Source organism: Rattus norvegicus, chromosome 1, assembly GCF_036323735.1.
Source record: "Rattus norvegicus strain BN/NHsdMcwi chromosome 1, GRCr8, whole genome shotgun sequence".
In the NCBI taxonomy this organism is placed as follows: Eukaryota; Metazoa; Chordata; class Mammalia; order Rodentia; family Muridae; genus Rattus; species Rattus norvegicus.
In genome coordinates, this window is record NC_086019.1 from 34,303,847 (window position 1) to 34,321,991 (window position 18,145).

General features: G+C 43.4%; 1 protein-coding gene and 1 long non-coding RNA gene across 6 annotated transcripts in view; one reads left to right on the top strand and one right to left on the bottom strand.

Annotated features, from left to right (window-relative positions):
* Adamts16 (ADAM metallopeptidase with thrombospondin type 1 motif, 16) overlaps positions 1-18,145 on the top strand; it is a 130,054-nt gene that overhangs the window by 44,948 nt on the left and 66,961 nt on the right. For 4 of the 5 annotated variants that reach the window (XR_005504458.2, NM_001372015.2, XM_039110074.2 and 1 more), the window contains 5 exon segments: positions 2,279-2,478; positions 4,747-4,830; positions 7,684-7,843; positions 9,256-9,361; positions 16,840-16,977. Coding sequence is in view for 4 of the 5 variants with exons in the window: in NM_001372015.2 (NP_001358944.1) it covers positions 2,279-2,478; positions 4,747-4,830; positions 7,684-7,843; positions 9,256-9,361; positions 16,840-16,977 (688 nt within the window). In the remaining variant the exon portion in view is untranslated. 5 annotated transcript variants of the gene reach the window in all.
* On the bottom strand, positions 10,124-12,872 carry LOC134484983 (uncharacterized). Its single transcript, XR_010062852.1, has 2 exons — positions 12,800-12,872; positions 10,124-10,455 (listed from the first exon to the last, which is right to left on the bottom strand). It is a non-coding gene; the product is annotated as an uncharacterized LOC134484983 (long non-coding RNA).

An 18,145-nucleotide genomic window follows, 5' to 3' on the forward strand; every position in this document is an offset into this window, starting at 1 on the left:
AAAATAATAAAAGCCCTGGCATCCCCCTGCTCTCCAGTAATTCTATACTTGAGGTTTAGACATATTAAAGCTCAGATATTTTTCCTGCTGAGGTAACTTATTTTTATGCATATTTGAAGCTTGACACCACTACATCAAAGAGGCAAGAGCAGGCCAGCACTCACCTGCAGTTTGTCAGCGAAGCTTTGGAGAATCATGTCCTGATCCACAAGTGAGGGCCCTTGTTTGCATGTAAGGTAGCTCTCCTGATCCAGGAAACCACAGTTCCCTGGTGTCCTTCTTTGCCTGAGTGCCCAGGCACTGCCCTTTGCAGAGAGCACAAAGGAAGCCTAGGCCTCTAGTCCCAGCCTTCTCTGCCTCTGATGATTTTATCTGCCTTGTGGAAGCAGAAGGAAGAACCTGGCAAGTGCTCTGTGGATCTTGGTGAATCTTAAGGGATGGGTAAACAACAAGATGCTCAGTGAAGGAATAAGTGTCACTAGGGTATCAAAGCCTGTGCAGTGTCTGAACCCATTTTACTCTGGGAACAAAATACAAGGGCTGTGTTCAGACAGAGCTGGAGAACTCAGATTGAGTCCAACTCAGTGGGATGTGTCTTTTGCTTGTTGACTTCTTGTGGGGTGGGTCCCAGTCTTGTCAGCGGGTTCCTGTTCTTCTAAGTCTGTCTCACTCATACATAGGCTGGCTGTATTAGAACACCTGCATGCAACAACTCTGAGTGTGTTCTCCACACTCCCTGAGGTCTCTGTCTGGAAACAAATGAAGAATGTAGACAATTTGTTAAAGCAGATGCTGAAACTGGAGCTATGGTTGATGAAGGGAATGTCAGAATGTTGTCATCTCAGCCAGAAGCATCCACTGATGTGGGATTGGCTGGATTCCTGTTCCCTGGGCACTCGGAAAGCACTGACCTGAGGCTTATAATGTTTGCTCTAAGAGCTTCCAAGAGCTCTGGCCAGTGTGATACATTGTTTTCATTTACTGCCCTGCCTCTGGTCCCACAGCATCTCATACAGTAGCTCATATAGAGGCTGAGTGAGTAACCCAGGTCAGCTCCTACAGGGTGCATATGCATCTGGGAGTTACAATGCTAATACAGCTCCAGTCAGCCTTGGCAAGGGCTTGAGAAGGTTTGAGATACAGGTGACATTTCCCGCAGATGAAATAAGTACTTGAGATGGGAACTTGACCTATCTCATCCTATTTTGAGTTTTGGAATACTTTGTGCGTACAACTACCCTGGGGATGGATTCCAAACCTGAACAGGGAATTGATTGTTGCCCATGTGCCTTAACTTGTACCCTTGGGGGTAATTGTAGAGCATGTTCTCAGGGAATGTTCAGGTTGACTTGTCACAAGGATATTAGATGGGATTTCTACTTGTGCTTCATGTTTAAACTAAGATAGTTTTGGATATTGAATCACTTCAGGATTCAGTTTTTAATCCCCACTGACCAACAAACCAAAAGAGCTAACATGCTTTGGCTGTGAGTACTAGTTAAGCAGATTGTTCACAGCAGGTTCCATGGGTAAGCTTGTCCACTTGGAGGTTCACATCACTAGGTAGGGATTGAAGAATGCTTTCCCACAAAATGATCCTGTGTTTTCCTAGCCACCTTCTAGAGTTAATTGTTTTCCACAGAGTGTTAACCTTCCACAAGGGCAGAATGCAGATTGCTCTATAGTTAAATTTGCTAAGTATGCAGGGGAGTTTGTTACAATATGTAGCACCCACTGAGTGCAGCTGTCACCAATGGTGTATGAGTGACTGGGAAGAGTATTGGAAAACTAGCTATGTCCAGACACCAGCAGCAACTGTGAAAGGAATGTGAGCTGAGGGCTGTGCTGTTGACCCTGTGGTTTGTTACTCGATCAATAATGGTAGGAAGGACCACTGCTCTGCAAGTCGTTGTGTCCTTGGTCCTAGGACATGCTGATTTTAGATGCTAGGGTTCACTTTTCACTTGAAATCAAAACAAAACAATGTGGGGTTAGTTCTAGAAATGGTTCCCAAGACACCCAGATGGTATGAATGTCATTTAAATTTGGGAGGTGACTTTAAAACATATCTTGTACTCCAAAAGTTTGGCAGTTCTCTGTTCTTCTAATAGGAGAATCCTATAGCCAGGCTTTAGCTTCTTTATTTAGCCCAAGATGCCCTTAAACTTGGGGTCACCTTACTCAGCATGAGCATTCATTTCTCAGACATTTCTGTAGGATCAGCTATGCCTCTGGTTTTGTGAGTTTGCTTTAGCTTGCTCTCTAACGTTCCTCCTAGACATGCCCCAACCTCCGGATGATAACCTCTACATCTTGCCTGATGAGTACAAGCCTAGCTCCCGACCCAAGCGCTCGCTCTTGAAATCCCACAGAAATGAAGAGTTGAATGTGGAGACTCTGGTGGTGGTTGACAGAAAAATGCTGCAAAGCCATGGCCATGAAAATATTACGACCTATGTGCTTACCATTCTCAACATGGTAAGGCTGGTGTGTGTGTGTGTGTGTGTGTGTGTGTGTGTGTGTGTGTGTGTTTCTGTGTATGTGCCTGTGTGTATGAATGTGTGCATGTATGTGTTTCTGTGTATGTGCCTGTGTGTGTGTGAATGTGTGCATGTATGTGTGCCTGTGGGTTTGTACGAGTGTGTGCCTATGTGTGCCTGTGTATGTGCCTGTGTGTATGCATGCACACATGTGTGCCTGTGTATGTGCCTGTGTGTATGTGCATGCATGCATGTATGTGCCTGTGAGTGTGTGTAAATGTGTGCTTTTGTATGCCTCTGTGTGTGTGCTTGTGTCTATGTGTGTGCATGCAAGCATACATCCGCATGTGTGTATCTCTGCATGTATGTGTCTGTCTGTGCATGGTGTGTATGTTTATGTGACTATGTGTCCTTGTGTACATTATATGTATATGTTCATGTGTATACTGGTTCATGTGTGTGTTTGTATGTTTGTCTCTCTGTGTATGTGACAATGTATGCTTCATTCCTCACTTGTGTAGCTGAGTCTCAGTATAAGAAACTCTTATTTTGCTAATTTTCAATTAAAAGGTGAATTTTCAGAACTTTCAAGTATGAAACGGAGAAACTAATTAGATCATCCTTGCAACTTAGCTTGTTTCTGAGGCATTTAGGTTTCACTGATGTCTTCACACACTAGAAATCTCCGCAGAACATTGACATACTTTGACACAACAAACCTTTATCAGATTAACATGCAATGTGAAATGCAGATAATGCAATATTAGGTGAAGATATTGCAATGTGAAGTGCAGATAATGCGATGTGAGGTGCAGATAATGCAATATTAGGTGGAGATATTGCAATGTGAGGTGCAGATAATGCGATGTGAGGTGCAGATAATGCAATATTAGGTGGAGATATTGCAATGTGAGGTGCAGATAATGCGATGTGAGGTGCAGATAATGCAATATTAGGTGGAGATATTGCAATGTGAGGTGCAGATAATGCCCACCTTTTTAGGAACACTAATGTTCAGGTGATGAATCTAAATTATCTGCAGAAACTGAGAAACTCTTATTTTGGAATTATCTTCCCAGATGAAGTATGTCTTTGTATAAGAACAGTGTGGGAGTTACTGAGGACCCAGAAGTGGTGCTCAGCACCAGCCACCTGTGGGATAAATTCTCATCACAGAGAGAAAAACTACGGTGCCCACATGTCAGAAAAAGAGTTAATGACAGTGTTTCAAATGTGTATTTTGACATTTGTGAACTGAGTACCCCACATGAATCTGTGTCTCCCCTAGAGTATCCAAAATATGTCTCACTCCCCACAGTAATGCCAAATACTCTCTCCCCTCAAAGAAATTCACTGTCTCTCCCCCCAGAGAACTCCCAGAGCACTGGGCTCTGAAGCTGTATTCTGTGGCTCAGGTCCCTGCTTCCCTGATCAGCGGTAGCTGCCATTCGCCTGTGTTCCAATAATTCCTTACCTTGGTAGGAAAGAGTTCTCTGAGGCCTCCACAGTTGCCACACTGCTTCTGCTCCTAACCCAGAATGCCACTCTTTGTTTCTGTGTCTGTGTGCCCTGCTCCCCAGTGTCCACACTGTCCACTCAGTCTCTCTCCTCCTGTTCCTCTTCTCCGTTGTGTCCTCCTGGTTTTGTCCTGAGTGTCTCCCCTGTGGCCCTAGAAGTCCTGTGGTGCACTTGGCATATGCTATCACCACTGTGATCAAAATAATCTTTCTAGTGTGGCACAGGCCAGGACTCAGAGGAAGCTGAGGCTATTAGAGTGTGAGTTAAAGGCTAGCTAGCCTACACAGCAAGACTGTTGCAGTGATTATGATGATGATGATGATGATGATGGTGGTGATGATGATGATGATGATGATGATGGTGGTGGTGGTGGTGGTGGTGGTGATGGTGGTGGTGGTGGTGGTGGTGGTGATGAGGAGGAGGAGGAGGGGGAGGAGGAGGAGGATCTTTAAAACTTGTTTCTTCTTTATGATAGATAATAGGTGGGCCTTCTCCTCCCCCTTTCCCCCCTCCTACCCCTCTGCCTCCTCCACCTCCTCTGCCTCCTCCTCAAACTTTAGATGGAGACATACAAGTTTCCATAGATAGGGTTCCATATACCTTTCCTATCTGAGAAATACAAGGGGACAATACTCACCTAGTTTGGGCACTGAAGATGTAGGGTTTGCTCTTACATGCAAGAAGTTGAGCCATAACTAAGCAAAGATCCATTCGCAGCTCACGCAGATATTTTGTTTTTCTGTTTCAGGTGTCTGCTTTATTCAAGGATGGAACAATTGGGGGAAACATCAATATTGTCATTGTGGGACTCATTCTGCTGGAAGACGAACAGGTACTCCAGCTTCAAGAGCAGCAGCTTTCTTTCCTCAGGAGGAAAATGAGTTTGCAAAGCTGCATCGCTCTGTATATTCTTTATTTCTCTCTTACTTGGGAAAAGAAAGATTTCATATTTTGTGTTTAAAGTGACTCATATCATTCTTTTCTAATCGTGCATGTAGTGTGTGTGGGTGCATATGTGCATATGTGTGTGTGCACATGTGTGTGTATCCTGTGTATGGTGTGTATGTGTGGTATGTGTGTGTGTGAGTGTGTGTGTTGTGTGTGTGTTGTATGTGTGTATGAATGCATTGCATGTGTGTATATGGTGTTTGTTTATGTGTGTATGTATGTATGTATGTATGTATGTATATGATGTGGGTACTGTACTGTAGGCATGGTAGGGGCTGTGTGTGGTATATGTATGTGTGTGTGTGAGAAAGAGAGAGAGCCATGTTGTGTGTGTGAGCTCACAAGAAAACAGAACAGAGGACACATTTGTCATGAGACTGTGGGAAGGAAGCACACTGATAGTATGAAGGACAGTGTGTCTTTAGCCACCATGAGCTTCCTATCTGTGCTTTCCCACAAGACCAACTGTGTTTCTAGCATGGACAATGAACTATATCACGGTGTGCTGTGCTGAGCTGTGCTGAGGTGTGCAGTGCTGTGCTGTGCTATGCTGTGTGTGCTGTGCTGAGCTGTGCGGTTCTATGCAGTTTTGTGCTATGCTGTGCTGTGCTGTGCTGTGCCGTGCCGTGCTGTGCAGTGCTGAGCTGTGCCGTGCCGTGCCGTGCTGTGCAGTGCTGTGCTGAGCTGAGCTGTGCAGTGCTGTGCTATGCTGAGCTGTGCTGTGCAGTGCTGAGCTGTATTGTGATGTGCTGTGCCGTGCCGTGCTGTGCAGTGCTGTGCTGTGCTGTGCTGTGATGTGCTGTGCAGTGCTGAGCTGTACAGTGCTGTGCTGTTCTGTTCTGTGCCGTGCTGTGCTGTGCAGTGCTGTGTTGTTCTATGCTATGCTGTTCTGTTCTGTGCCGTGCCGTGCTGTGCCGTGCCGTGCCGTGCCGTGCCGTGCCATGCCATGCCGTGCTGTGCTGTGCTGTGCTATGTTGTTTTACCCTGCCACCTCCTGCTTCCAAAAATCCCCATGATGCTCAGATGAAGGTTTTTACTTTTTGCTGGAGATCCTGGAAGATGGAGTACATTTTCCTTACTGGGCACTAATCTCAGTTAATGCTGTCTTGTGGTAATGGGGGAAAGAAGACCCTTTCCTCACAGAGTGGCCTCCTGTCACCCCACACAGATGCATGCTCTGCACACCAAGGAGATCCTTACAGCATCGGCGATATGGAAGTCCTTGTTAAAAACAGACCCCACTCCTATTTCTTCTAAGCTGGTTACTGACTCAGCAAAGGCACGTGGGCTCACAGCCTGAGCTAGGCACCCGGCATCCACTCCTACCCTTGGTGACGTCTTCAATGTCTCCTGGTAGCCATGGTGCCCTTGTCTATAAAGCCAAGAATGTTTTAGATGGAGTCAGAGATGATTCATAACATCTGTGGGATGCCCCTTTCCCTTGCAGGTGGGATGCAGCAGGGCAGGCTGTCTGGCCTGTCTAACCCCATTGTCTGCTCTGTGGGTGTGCAGCTGGGAGGTTTCTCTGAACTAGCCAGGCTTCTCGGGTGACAAGTTAATTATTCTCTGTATTAAAACGTTCTTGCTTTGGAATTCACCCAAGATGCAAAGAATAAGCAAGGTTATCATTTGATCATACACCTGTGTTAATTTTAATTAACAACAGTTTCCTGGAAATTACCAGCCAAGGAATGCAGGCATGCTTGTGTGCTATGTGCAGCAGGTCGCTTAGGTGCATATGACTCTGGGAAAACAAAATAAATATTTAAGGGGAAAATGTCTTTAGTGACTATGAGAGAACTTTTTTCAATAGGGATTAAAGCTTTGAAAAAGATAGCATTCTGAAACAGGGGCATGTAAACTGATATTCTCTAATTACTTTTAGGACATTGTAGCAAACTTATAAATGGCTCAATAACTCATTACACCAGCTCTCACAGTGTTCCTGGCCCTCCATTCTCCATCCCTTATAGTTCTAGACTTCATGCCCATAGTCCACTGCTACCACTTGACATATATGGATAAGGCTATTGGAATTCTACATTGTCTCATTAGAGTTTATTTAGAAGTTGACCTCTTGGTATAAACAAGTTGTCTCTGTGTAGAAAAGATCTGGCTTAACACTTGTTACATCAGAGGTGAAAATGTTGTTGCTGGCTATGGTTGTGAATTCATTACTGGGCAGACAGACTTTCTCTCTCTCTCTCTCTCTCTCTCTCTCTCTCTCTCTCTGTGTGTGTGAATGTGTGTGTGTGCGTGTGTGTGTGTGTGATATGCGTGGTATGTTGTGTGTGATATGTGTGGTGTGTTGTGTGTGGTATGTGTGTGTGTGTGGTATGTGTGTATGTGTAGTGTGTGTATATAGTGTGTAGTGTGTGTGTGCGTATGTACTATATAAGCCACACACAAAGATCCTATTCCAGTTACAATTTTGCAAAGATTTTTTTATGAAAGATTCTTGCTCAGATGCTCTTTCTTGGTCATTGAATCCAAGAATCCACCACACACATTCCAATTGATTGTGTACAGACAGGCTCATAAGCCACTTCTCTGAATCCACACAGATTTGTGTAACACAGTCCTTGGGATGTTAAAGCATCATATGGAACTCTTATCATGTGCCTTCTGCGTTCATCTTTGTGTTTTAAATCTCCACCAAGAATAGCCTGCTGTGTTGAGAGTGGCTTTAGCATGCTTTCTCTACATGTCTGTGGGTGTCTTGGCCTCTCTTGCCTAGCCAGGGCTGGCGATTAGTCACCATGCAGACCGCACGTTAACCAGCTTCTGCCAGTGGCAATCTGGACTGATGGGGAAAGATGGAGCTCGTCATGACCACGCCATCTTACTGACTGGTCTGGACATATGTTCCTGGAAGAATGAACCCTGTGACACATTGGGTAAGATTCTCCAGTATGAGTTTGTAGGGATGTGGGGGGAGGGTCACTTTGGAGGGTGGGTTAGTTAACCATCACCACCACCAGGAACTTCCATGTGTCGACTGATGTGTAGCCAGAACAAGGGCCACAGCCCCTGCATCTTCTCACATAATAACTGCCCTTTCCCATGCCCCCGGCCACTGCAAATGGGACAGGGAGATTTAAGCTGTCTCATAATGTCACAGGAGTAATGGATTCATTAATATTGATGGAGACACCACAGTAACACTCTACTCTCCATGTCCCTAATTCTCTGTAAAGATCTGACCATCAGCAGTCCAGCCATATTTTAAATATTCACAGAGTGAGGCACTTTGACAATCTTTTAAATGGCCAAAGAGGGTGCTATCTAGCACTCCACAGAGGTTTTTCTCTTTACCCTCTTTGTCCCCCAAGTTCAGAGGGGTCGAGTTTTTAATATAGAAGCTGCCAGATAGGCTCGAGTGTAGCAGAGGTTAACTCTGTTTCTCAGTAAAGCATTATGAGGCTGACCCTCAGGGGGACTTGGAGGACATATATTTTACCCACCCTAGCCAGCATGGATGTTGTTACAATTCCTCACTGGGGACATCAGCATGCCCTGTGTGATTGCCCCCAGTGAAGTCTCAGAAGTCCAGTGATTTCAAAGAAGGAAAGCTCATGGGAGACATGAAGAGAAACCACATTGGGCTTTTGTCCCAACTCTAGTCTCTTCCAGGAACAGTGCACAAAATCTAAGCCTGTTCATCACAAGGCAGAGTCCATGGGCCTCTAAGGATATACAAGATACATTCCCTTCTACTGCATCAATATATCATGGCTGCCCATGAGTAGCCCATCTCACATTTTCCAAATGAAGACGAGAACCAAACTTTATCAAATACCAGAAAGTAAAACCACCACCGCTCATTATAAATGAATACTACTGTATTGTTCTCTCTATGCTTACTGATTTGTACTCTCTATGCTTACTGTATTGCACTCTCTATGCTTACTGTATTGTACTCTCTATGCTTACTGTATTGCACTCTCTATGCTTACTGATTTGTACTCTCTATGCTTACTGTATAGTACTCTCTATGCTTACTGTATTGTACTCTCTATGCTTACTGTATTGTACTCTCTATGCTTACTGTATTGTACTCTCTATGCTTACTGTATTGCACTCTCTATGCTTACTGTATAGTACTCTCTATGCTTACTGTATTGTACTCTCTATGCTTACTGTATTGCACTCTCTATGCTTACTGTATTACACTCTCTATGCTTACTGATTTGTACTCTCTATGCTTACTGTATTGTACTCTCTATGCTTACTGTATTGTACTCTCTATGCTTACTGTATTGTACTCTCTATGCTTACTGTATTGCACTCTCTATGCTTATGCCCTAAGGTTTCGCACCCATCAGTGGGATGTGCAGTAAGTACCGCAGCTGCACGGTCAACGAAGACTCAGGCCTTGGACTGGCCTTCACCATTGCTCATGAATCTGGACACAAGTGAGTCTGTCGTATTGGAGGAAGATGAATGTCATCTGCTGACTGGGTGATATCCGCATTTATGTATTGATTGTGTGGGTTCACCTCATTTTCCAGTAGGCTGCTCTTAAGGTCCTCCATCTGACTGGACAGAACAAGTCTTCTTGTTAATGGTAGCTGCTCTGGAGTTTTGTTTACACACAGCCACACACAGACACACACATACACATACATACATACACATACACACAGAAACACATAGACACAGACACACACATACACACACATACACACACATACATACACATACACACATACACACATACACACATACATACATATACACACACATACACACACATACATACACATACACACATACACACACATACACACATACATACATATACACACACATACACACACGTACACACCCATACATGCATACACATACACGCACATTGCTATATACATATAACACACATGAATATACATGCATATATATGTACACACATATGAACTCATATATGATATGTAAACATGCTGTACTTAGAGGTATATGAGTGTAACTTGTCAGTGTGACCACTGTGAAAACCTGGTTAATTTTCCATGTCCTGATCCTGACTTCTGAGCCATTGCTTATTAAAAGAGGTAACATCACATTGTATTGTTTCACATGCACACAAAGCCACACACAGACACACAGACACACACACACACACACACACACACACACACACACACACAACCAGAGGATGGGAGGAAATAAACCATCAAGCAGAGTAACTCATGGTGTTCTTTAATCATGTAAAATAATCTTATATTTATACTCACAATTCCTTAGAGAAATTATTAGTCTTATATAATATTTTACACTTATAATCCTGTCAGCTGCTTCACTTTAGGGTCATGGTCTACTGAAGTGTTGTGAAAGGCCCCATTACCTTTCAAACTGCTCTGGACATCTTCTGAGTACCTTGAGGACTATGGAGGTCAACTGACATCATGGACGTTATTGCTTGTCATGTTGAAACACTATTTGAAATTTCTTTCAGAATATGTACAACTTGGAATTCCCCTTTTCTGCTGATCATTTTCCTTCAAACTTGATTTTCCTGACAATAGGAAAATAAAGAGAGTGTTTGTGACCTTCGTTTTGACAAAGCCAGTTTTTCCACATCCTATTGGAAAATGGATTCAATACACCTGTTCCCACAGGTGCGCTCACATGCATACTCCCCCCCCCCCACACACACACCCCACAGGTGCAAATATGTGTACCTTTTTTCAATCCCGTTCTATGGAGAACCTGCAGGCTTTGGCCATGTGAACTGTTGACCCTAAGGCGAAGCTGTACATCCCATTACCAATCCTTCAATATCACAGGTAGTGATTGATGATTTCATTGCCCAGAAAATTACACCTACACTCTATAAGGCTTTCAGTTAAGACGTAATTGTATTTTAATAGTTAGCTAGAGTTAAAACCTTTCATTATTATAATGACACTAGGCTCTTTCTGTTCTCTCAACCATACCTCAACTTAATTAAACAACTAAGGCAAGAAATACTTAAGTCACTGAGACTCCACCTACTGGAGTTTGATAGGCAGATAGAGGTATCGGCTGTACTTGTCACTACTGCAGGTGGCTAATTTAACTGAAATTCAGCTTGAATTCCTTCTTGCACCATTTCCAGGCTTAGTGATTGTCACTGCCCTCTGAGAAGATCCAGTGCCCATGTTGGGTTATTCCTTGTCTTTCTTCTTAAGAGCATTTGGCCATCTCCCTACCATCCTATCACCACACATATGTCCCCACCATTCGTGTGTGAAGAAGCTTCTGTGTTGTGTGATGTGTCAGCACAGTGCACGTTTGGTGTATAGAAAGCTTTGTTATTGTGCTTTACATAGGGATAAAGGCTTAGTGAGTTCGACAATTTGCACAGAACCAAACAGCTCAAATGTGATTGAACCAGGTGTTAACTAAGCCCCTTCCCTACTCCTGTTCACTCCAGAAATCTGTCTAACGCCTCCTAATCTCATCCTAACTGGGATCTCCACTTCTGCCCCTGTCTCTCAGTGAGTAGTCTGTGTCAGACCTGTGGGCATGCTGGTCCTACCTACAGTCACCTCCAACTTCCAAAAGGGAGTCAGCATCTGGATGACGTTGCTCCAGTGCCCTATGCAAGGCTTCTCCTTAGGCACACTGTCCCAATAGCCAGCTCCATTTACCGAACCTGCTTACTATTCCTCACCCTGGAGATAGGTCATCAATGAATAAGGACTTTCAGATAGCAATGGCAGGACCCAGAAAGTAGTGGAAGATACTTTCTCTGAAATTATGCTTGTAATTTATGCCTTCTTTATGTTGTTATTACTTAATTATATATGTTTCATGGTAATATTTTCTTATACATATATTATTGTGCTCTATTTTATTTGCACTTTGTACTGACCTTTTATATACCCCATTGTAATAGGAGTCTGCTTCCTCCCTGTAGCCCCTTCCTGATTTCTTCTCATATATGTGTGCATATGTATGCCTGTATATACAGTCATATTTTCCACAGGAGAGAAAGCACATGCCATTTTCTTTTCTTTCTCCATTATCCTGTCTTGTTCCTCATATCTTTATACACCTTCCTCCACCTTCATAGTCCACCTTATGCTTCCATTTTGCATGTTTGTATGTATGTATGTATTTATTACTTACATTAGGTAGGTAGGAATGTACATGTGTGTATATACACACATATTTAAATCTAGACCTCAAATACAAGCAAAAACACACACTATTTGTCTTTCTGAATCTTGTTTATCTCACTTAGCAAAGTGACCTCCAGGCTAATACTTTTTATGTGAGTCAGAGTCATTGCTGGGAGGTTGCCCTTGAGTCAACAAACAGAAATGGAGGAACTGGTTTTGACTGTTGTATTTGAAGGCAGTATGTCTAAGAGCATGTATGGGAGACATCTAGGTCCTACATATTATAAGGACAAAGGGACGATAGTGTTTATTACGCCATGGAATGATAACCATTTTAAATAGAGTGTTATGGTACACTGGAAATATGTTTTATCTGTAATACATAGCTTGACTTACACTTCCCAGTAACAAATACCAACCTTATCTTTGAGATTCATCTATTCTTTCTTCTATTACTTTAACATTAATATCATATGTGGTCTCTATGGCATGTTTATGTGATAGACACATTCATCATGTCTGTGCATGGTGTGCTGATTGGAAAGATAACTCATGATGTAGCAAGGAACGGATTCTGTAAGCACCCAAATCACATGGGGTCGGTGAGAACACCATCACATGCTCACCTCAACCTCACAGCCTACGAGTTTGCCAGAAGTCTCCCAGAAAATGCATCGGGTAGCCAAAGTTTGTGGTGTATTTCTCTGATGTTTTAATACTAGCAAAATTTGAAATTTGATCATTGAAAAATACCTTCAATTAGAAAATGAAACCCGGGAAATCTCCAGAGAGTGGGCATTGTTCTTTGAATTCCTTAGAATGTAGGCTGAAATGATAGTAAAAATATCTAGGTCATGTGTGAGGCTGTAACATTCTCCTCTGAAATCAGGTCAAGGGCCAGCCAAGACAGCGTGCTTTGGCATTTGTCATTGCTCTCTCCCCGTGAAGCCTCCCTTCTGGGATTTCAGCCCAAATCCTTCTCACAGCCATGACACATTTCCCCTGCCATGTGGTTGCCTTAGCTTGATTAATTGCCTTTAATAGAACTTCAGAGAATGGGTGGAGGTTAAAATGACCACATACATCCACATCACCCTTGGTACTGACCAGGAATTTTGCAAAAATCTGACAATATTTGCCTTCAAGATCTCCTTGGATACACCCTCCACCTTATAGTTAGACCATTGCAAGGATCCTATGGGCCTTGATATCTGCAGGTCTGAGCTCTTGGCTTTATTCTGTAGAAAGGGCTCTCCCAAGTCCTTTGTTTTACCTTTATCAGGATAGAGTATAGTAAGGTAGCAATTATAAGTCAAATGTTTCATGCCACATATGAAATGGTGTTTAGAAATGTTATTTTTATCTCTATTAAATTATTTTATTTATTTACATTCCAAAAGTTGTCCCCTTCCTGGTCCCCCCTCCCCCAAGTTCTTTACCCTGTCTTCCCCCACCTCTGAAAGAGTGCTTTCCTACCTGTCCACCCACCCCCTCTCACACCCACCAGCATCCCTTTTCCTCGGGACATCAAGTTTCCACAGGATTAAGTCCTTCCTTTAACTCTTACATATTGGTCCCCAACCTCAATCCAATGGTTGACTGTAAGTATCTGCATTTGTCTCAGTCAGTTGCCGGTAGAGCCTCTCCGAGGACAGCCATACCAGGCTCATGTCTGCTCTCCTCAGTAATAGTGTCAAGATTTGGTGTGAGCACATGGGATGGATCCCAAGTTGTGCTGATCACTGAGTGACCTTTCTTTCAGTAACTGCTCCAGTTTTGTCCCTGTGTTTCCTTTAGACAGGAACAATTCTAGGTTAAAATTTTTGAGGATGGGTGGATGCCCCATCCCTCCAATGGAGACTATGCCTCTCTACTGGAAGGGATCTCTTCTGATTCCATTTCTCCACGGTTGGGCATTTTGGTTAATGTCGTCTCTACTGAGTCCTGGTAGCCTCTCATATACCAGGTCTCTGGGATTTTCTTGAGATTCCCCTGCCCCCTAACCCCCACTGCTGCATATTTCAATGCCTTCTCCTGGCCCCTAGATGTCCCTCTGTCTCTCCCCATACCTGATCCTGATTCTTTTCCCCATTTTCTCCTCTCCCTACCAGTTTCCTCCCTTTGTCTTCTTCCCGTGATTATTTTGTTCCCCTTCTAAGTGTGTTTCAGGTATCCACACTTGACCTTCCTTCTTTTTAAGCTTCCTACAGTCTGAATTGTATCATGGGTATTCTGAATTTTTTGGCTAATAACCACTCATCAGTGAGTACATACCATACATGTCATTTTGGGTCTGGGTTGCTTCACTCAGGGTGATATTTCCTAGTTCAATCCATTTGCCTGCAAAATTCATGATGTACTTAATCTTCACTGACTTTACATCTATCTGGTTGAGGGTTAATATCCAAAACACACAAAGCACTCAAGAAGACTCCAAACACCCCAAGTAAGCCCATTAAAAATGTGATGCAGAGCTAAACAGAGAATTCTCAACAGAGAAATCTCAAATGGCTGAGGAGCACTTAAAGAAATGTTCAGCATCCTTAATCACCAGGAAAACACAAATCAAAACAACACTGAGATTCCACTTTACACCAATCAGAATGGCTAAGATCAAAAACCCAGGTGACAACAGATGCTGGCAAAGATGTGGAGAAAGAGGAGCCCTCCTCTATTGTTGGTGGAATTGCAAGCTGGTACAACCACTCTGGAAATCAGTCTGGCAGTTCCGAAGAAAATAGAAAATAGATCTAACTGAAGACCCAGCTATACCAATCCTGGGCATATACCCAAAAGATTCTCCACCATATTTCAAGGACACATGTTCCACCATGTGCATGGCAGTCTTGTTTGTAACAGCCAGGAGCTGGAAATAACTCAGATGTTATTTACTTTTTTTAACTTACATTATCATGTGGTTCTAAGCAAGCATCTAAGTACATGTTTCTGTTCTCAGCCTTTGTAGGACATGTCCTCTCATTTCCTTTAGATCCCACCCCATGCCCACTAAGAGTCTTCATTTCCTTTAGATCCCACCCCATGCCCACTAAGAGTCTTCATTTCCTTTAGATCCCACCCCATGCCCACTAAGAGTCTTCATTTCCTTTAGATCCCACCCCATGCCCACTAAGAGTCTTCTGCCTGTGTTGTCTTCCATTTGCTCATCATGGAAATCTTGATAGTTTCCATGAATTCAGTAACCAGTCTCCCCACTTCTACTTTCAAGAGCCTTTCCTTTTTCCTCTGGGTCTCATTCACTCAACACCTGCTCTTGGGGAATCAATATAATGACAGAGTAGTAAATAGCAGTGGCCAATAGTAAGTGGGTATATGCTTACAGTATGGAGGTCTTCAGGATCCTGTGGCTCTTCCCAATGCCTCAGGCTTTCCTTCGAGATAGTTTGGAGTACTTCCTGGAAGAGCTGCAAAGGGCGATGAGTCCTTCTGCAGGCAAACTCTGGGAATTAAAGAGATGCAGAGCTTTCTTAGGAGGTGACCACTTGAGTCACTTGTCCCTCTAGGCTCAGGGCTGCAGTGTCGCAACTCTGAAGAACATGCTGTTTGGCAGTGAAGACTACGTGGGCATCTGTGGCACCCTTGCTCATAGCTACTCAAGCTTGAGCGGTGTGTCCATGCAGGAGACTAGGCTAGAACCCCAAACTGTTGTGGTTTCTCCTAAGTCAGAATGGGCACAGATTTAAACAGTTCCCGCCTATGCTTATGATTTCTCACCCTTTGCAGAGAGATGCTCTGCAGAGAACTGTAGGTATTGGGTCAGGGAGTTAAGTGCTGCTATCTGCCACAGCCTGCAGCTGTGAGGACCTAGTGCCAAGGAGCAGCCCAGCACGGTTGTGGCGATGGCTGTTCTGCCCCTGATGAGTGCATGTGACATGTGACTGTTCAGTATTGCTAAAGCTGGCTCAAACATCCACATTGCCAAGGGAGCTTATCTGAAAAACTTAATGACTGAATCTTTTATTTTTCTGAGTCAGGAACTTCTGGCTGGAAACCTAACTTCTATATCTGGTTCTCTAATTAATTTTTTTATTCTATTCTTTTAGAATTCCATACATGAATAACTGTCTTTGTATAATTTCTCCCCCTCCAACTTCTCCTCTATGTACCCTACTCTCCCATAAATTCATGACTTCTTCAATGATTGTTGTTACATATGTATGCACACCTGTATATACACATGTATACACACATTTGTATGTATGAATGCAACCTGCTGAGTTTAGTTAATGCAAATTGAAAGTTATAAACATGATATGTCAAAAAAATTATTATTAAACAAGCCTAAAGGACAATGACAACACCATCTGACATGATCACCTAGGACAATGACAACACCAGTTGACATTCCAATATGGATGGGAGCCCAGATAGAGAGTTACAGGTATTTAATGGCTACTGAAAGAGAAAGATTCAGGATACTGCAGGGTAGCCTCCCTGATATCAAATCCCAAGTGATCAGCCCTAAGCGCACGCGCGCGCACACACACACACACACCACACGGCCTCCATATTTCTAACAAAGAGCTCTGAAACCTCCGCCAGTCCTGGTAGTGTCTGTGGGTTCTCATACACTCCTTGAGTTTTGATATGTTGTCCTTAAATCTATGTGATGAGTCACTTGCTCTTCCAAGAGGCTCTGGGAGCGCACGAATGTGCTCCATAGACTGACTGAAACAATGCTATTTCTGAAAAGGGATGGTTTTCATGTCCTTCAGTGTATATTGGATACTGTAGTCTAGTTTGTGATTGGAAGTGACCATTTCTCTCTTCCTCAGCTTTGGCATGGTCCATGATGGAGAAGGGAATATGTGCAAGAAGTCTGAGGGCAACATAATGTCCCCAACACTGGCAGGACGCAATGGCGTCTTCTCCTGGTCCTCCTGCAGTCGTCAGTACCTGCACAAGTTCTTAAGGTATGCGTACCTTGGGACAGCATTGTGACCACCTTGAACTTTTGGGAACCTTTTTTCCCCATCAACATTCTGGATTGTTTAAAATTTTAATTCATATGTTTCTATTTTGAAATTATATTTATTCTTTGTCAATTCATGCATGTATAGACTATGTATTTTGGTCATTTATACTCCCATTATCCTCTGTCATCTCCCTTCGCTCTTACACTAAACCATTCTGTCTTCTAACAAGCTCTCTCGTCTGTCTCTGTCTGTATGTCTCTGTGTCTCTGTCTTTATCTCTGCCTCTCTCTGTCTCTGTTTTTCTGTCTCTCTGTCAGTGTCTCTATATCTCTCTTGGTCTGTGTCTCTGTCTAGTTCTTTCTCTGCTGTTTTTGTATATGTTTGCGTAAGTGTGGGCTCTGTGGGGGGAACACATGGGTGTGGGGCCCAAGGTTGTGATCAAGCATCGTTTTATCAGTTGCTTTCCATCTTTATTTGCTTATTTATTTTTTGAAACAATGTTTCTCTGTGAAGCTGAAGCTCCGGTTTGACCTATGAGCTTCAGGGATCCATTAGCTCCCCGCCCCCACCCTACTACAAGGTTGGGGTTACAGGCATCTATTGCATACCTGACTTTATGTGTAGGATGCAGTAATCTGAATTCAGGTCCTTGTTTCGGCAATTTTCTAACTAGGAGATCCCTCAGCCCCCATATCCCTCTTTGTTGTCCTTTTCTGGTTGATGCTGGTTTAATTTTGTGACCCACTGAGTTTAATTGGGGTGACTTCTATTTGCTGGGGTAAGGGTTATCTATTGGAGCATGGATAAGTTAAGAGGGGCTACACCACTGAAGAAAATGGTTCTGCTTCCCCACAGTAATCTTTAAAGTATTAAAGTCCTCAGAGAGAGCTGGGACTGACTCCATGCTGAGATGTCAACAGGTCCCAGTCTTGTCTTTTGCAGAGAAACACAGTTTCTATGAGTTCATGGATATAGTAGCCACGCCATTTCAAAGTGACATCGGTGTTTCCTAAAAACCCACCTCCCTCACACACTCTGCAGCTCCTGGTTCATACATTCTTTCTGTATCCCTTTCATGATTGTTCCCTAAGGGCCTAGAGGGGGTGATTCGATATCCCACATAGAGCCAGGCACTCACAGCCATTTACTATTGGACATTGACCAG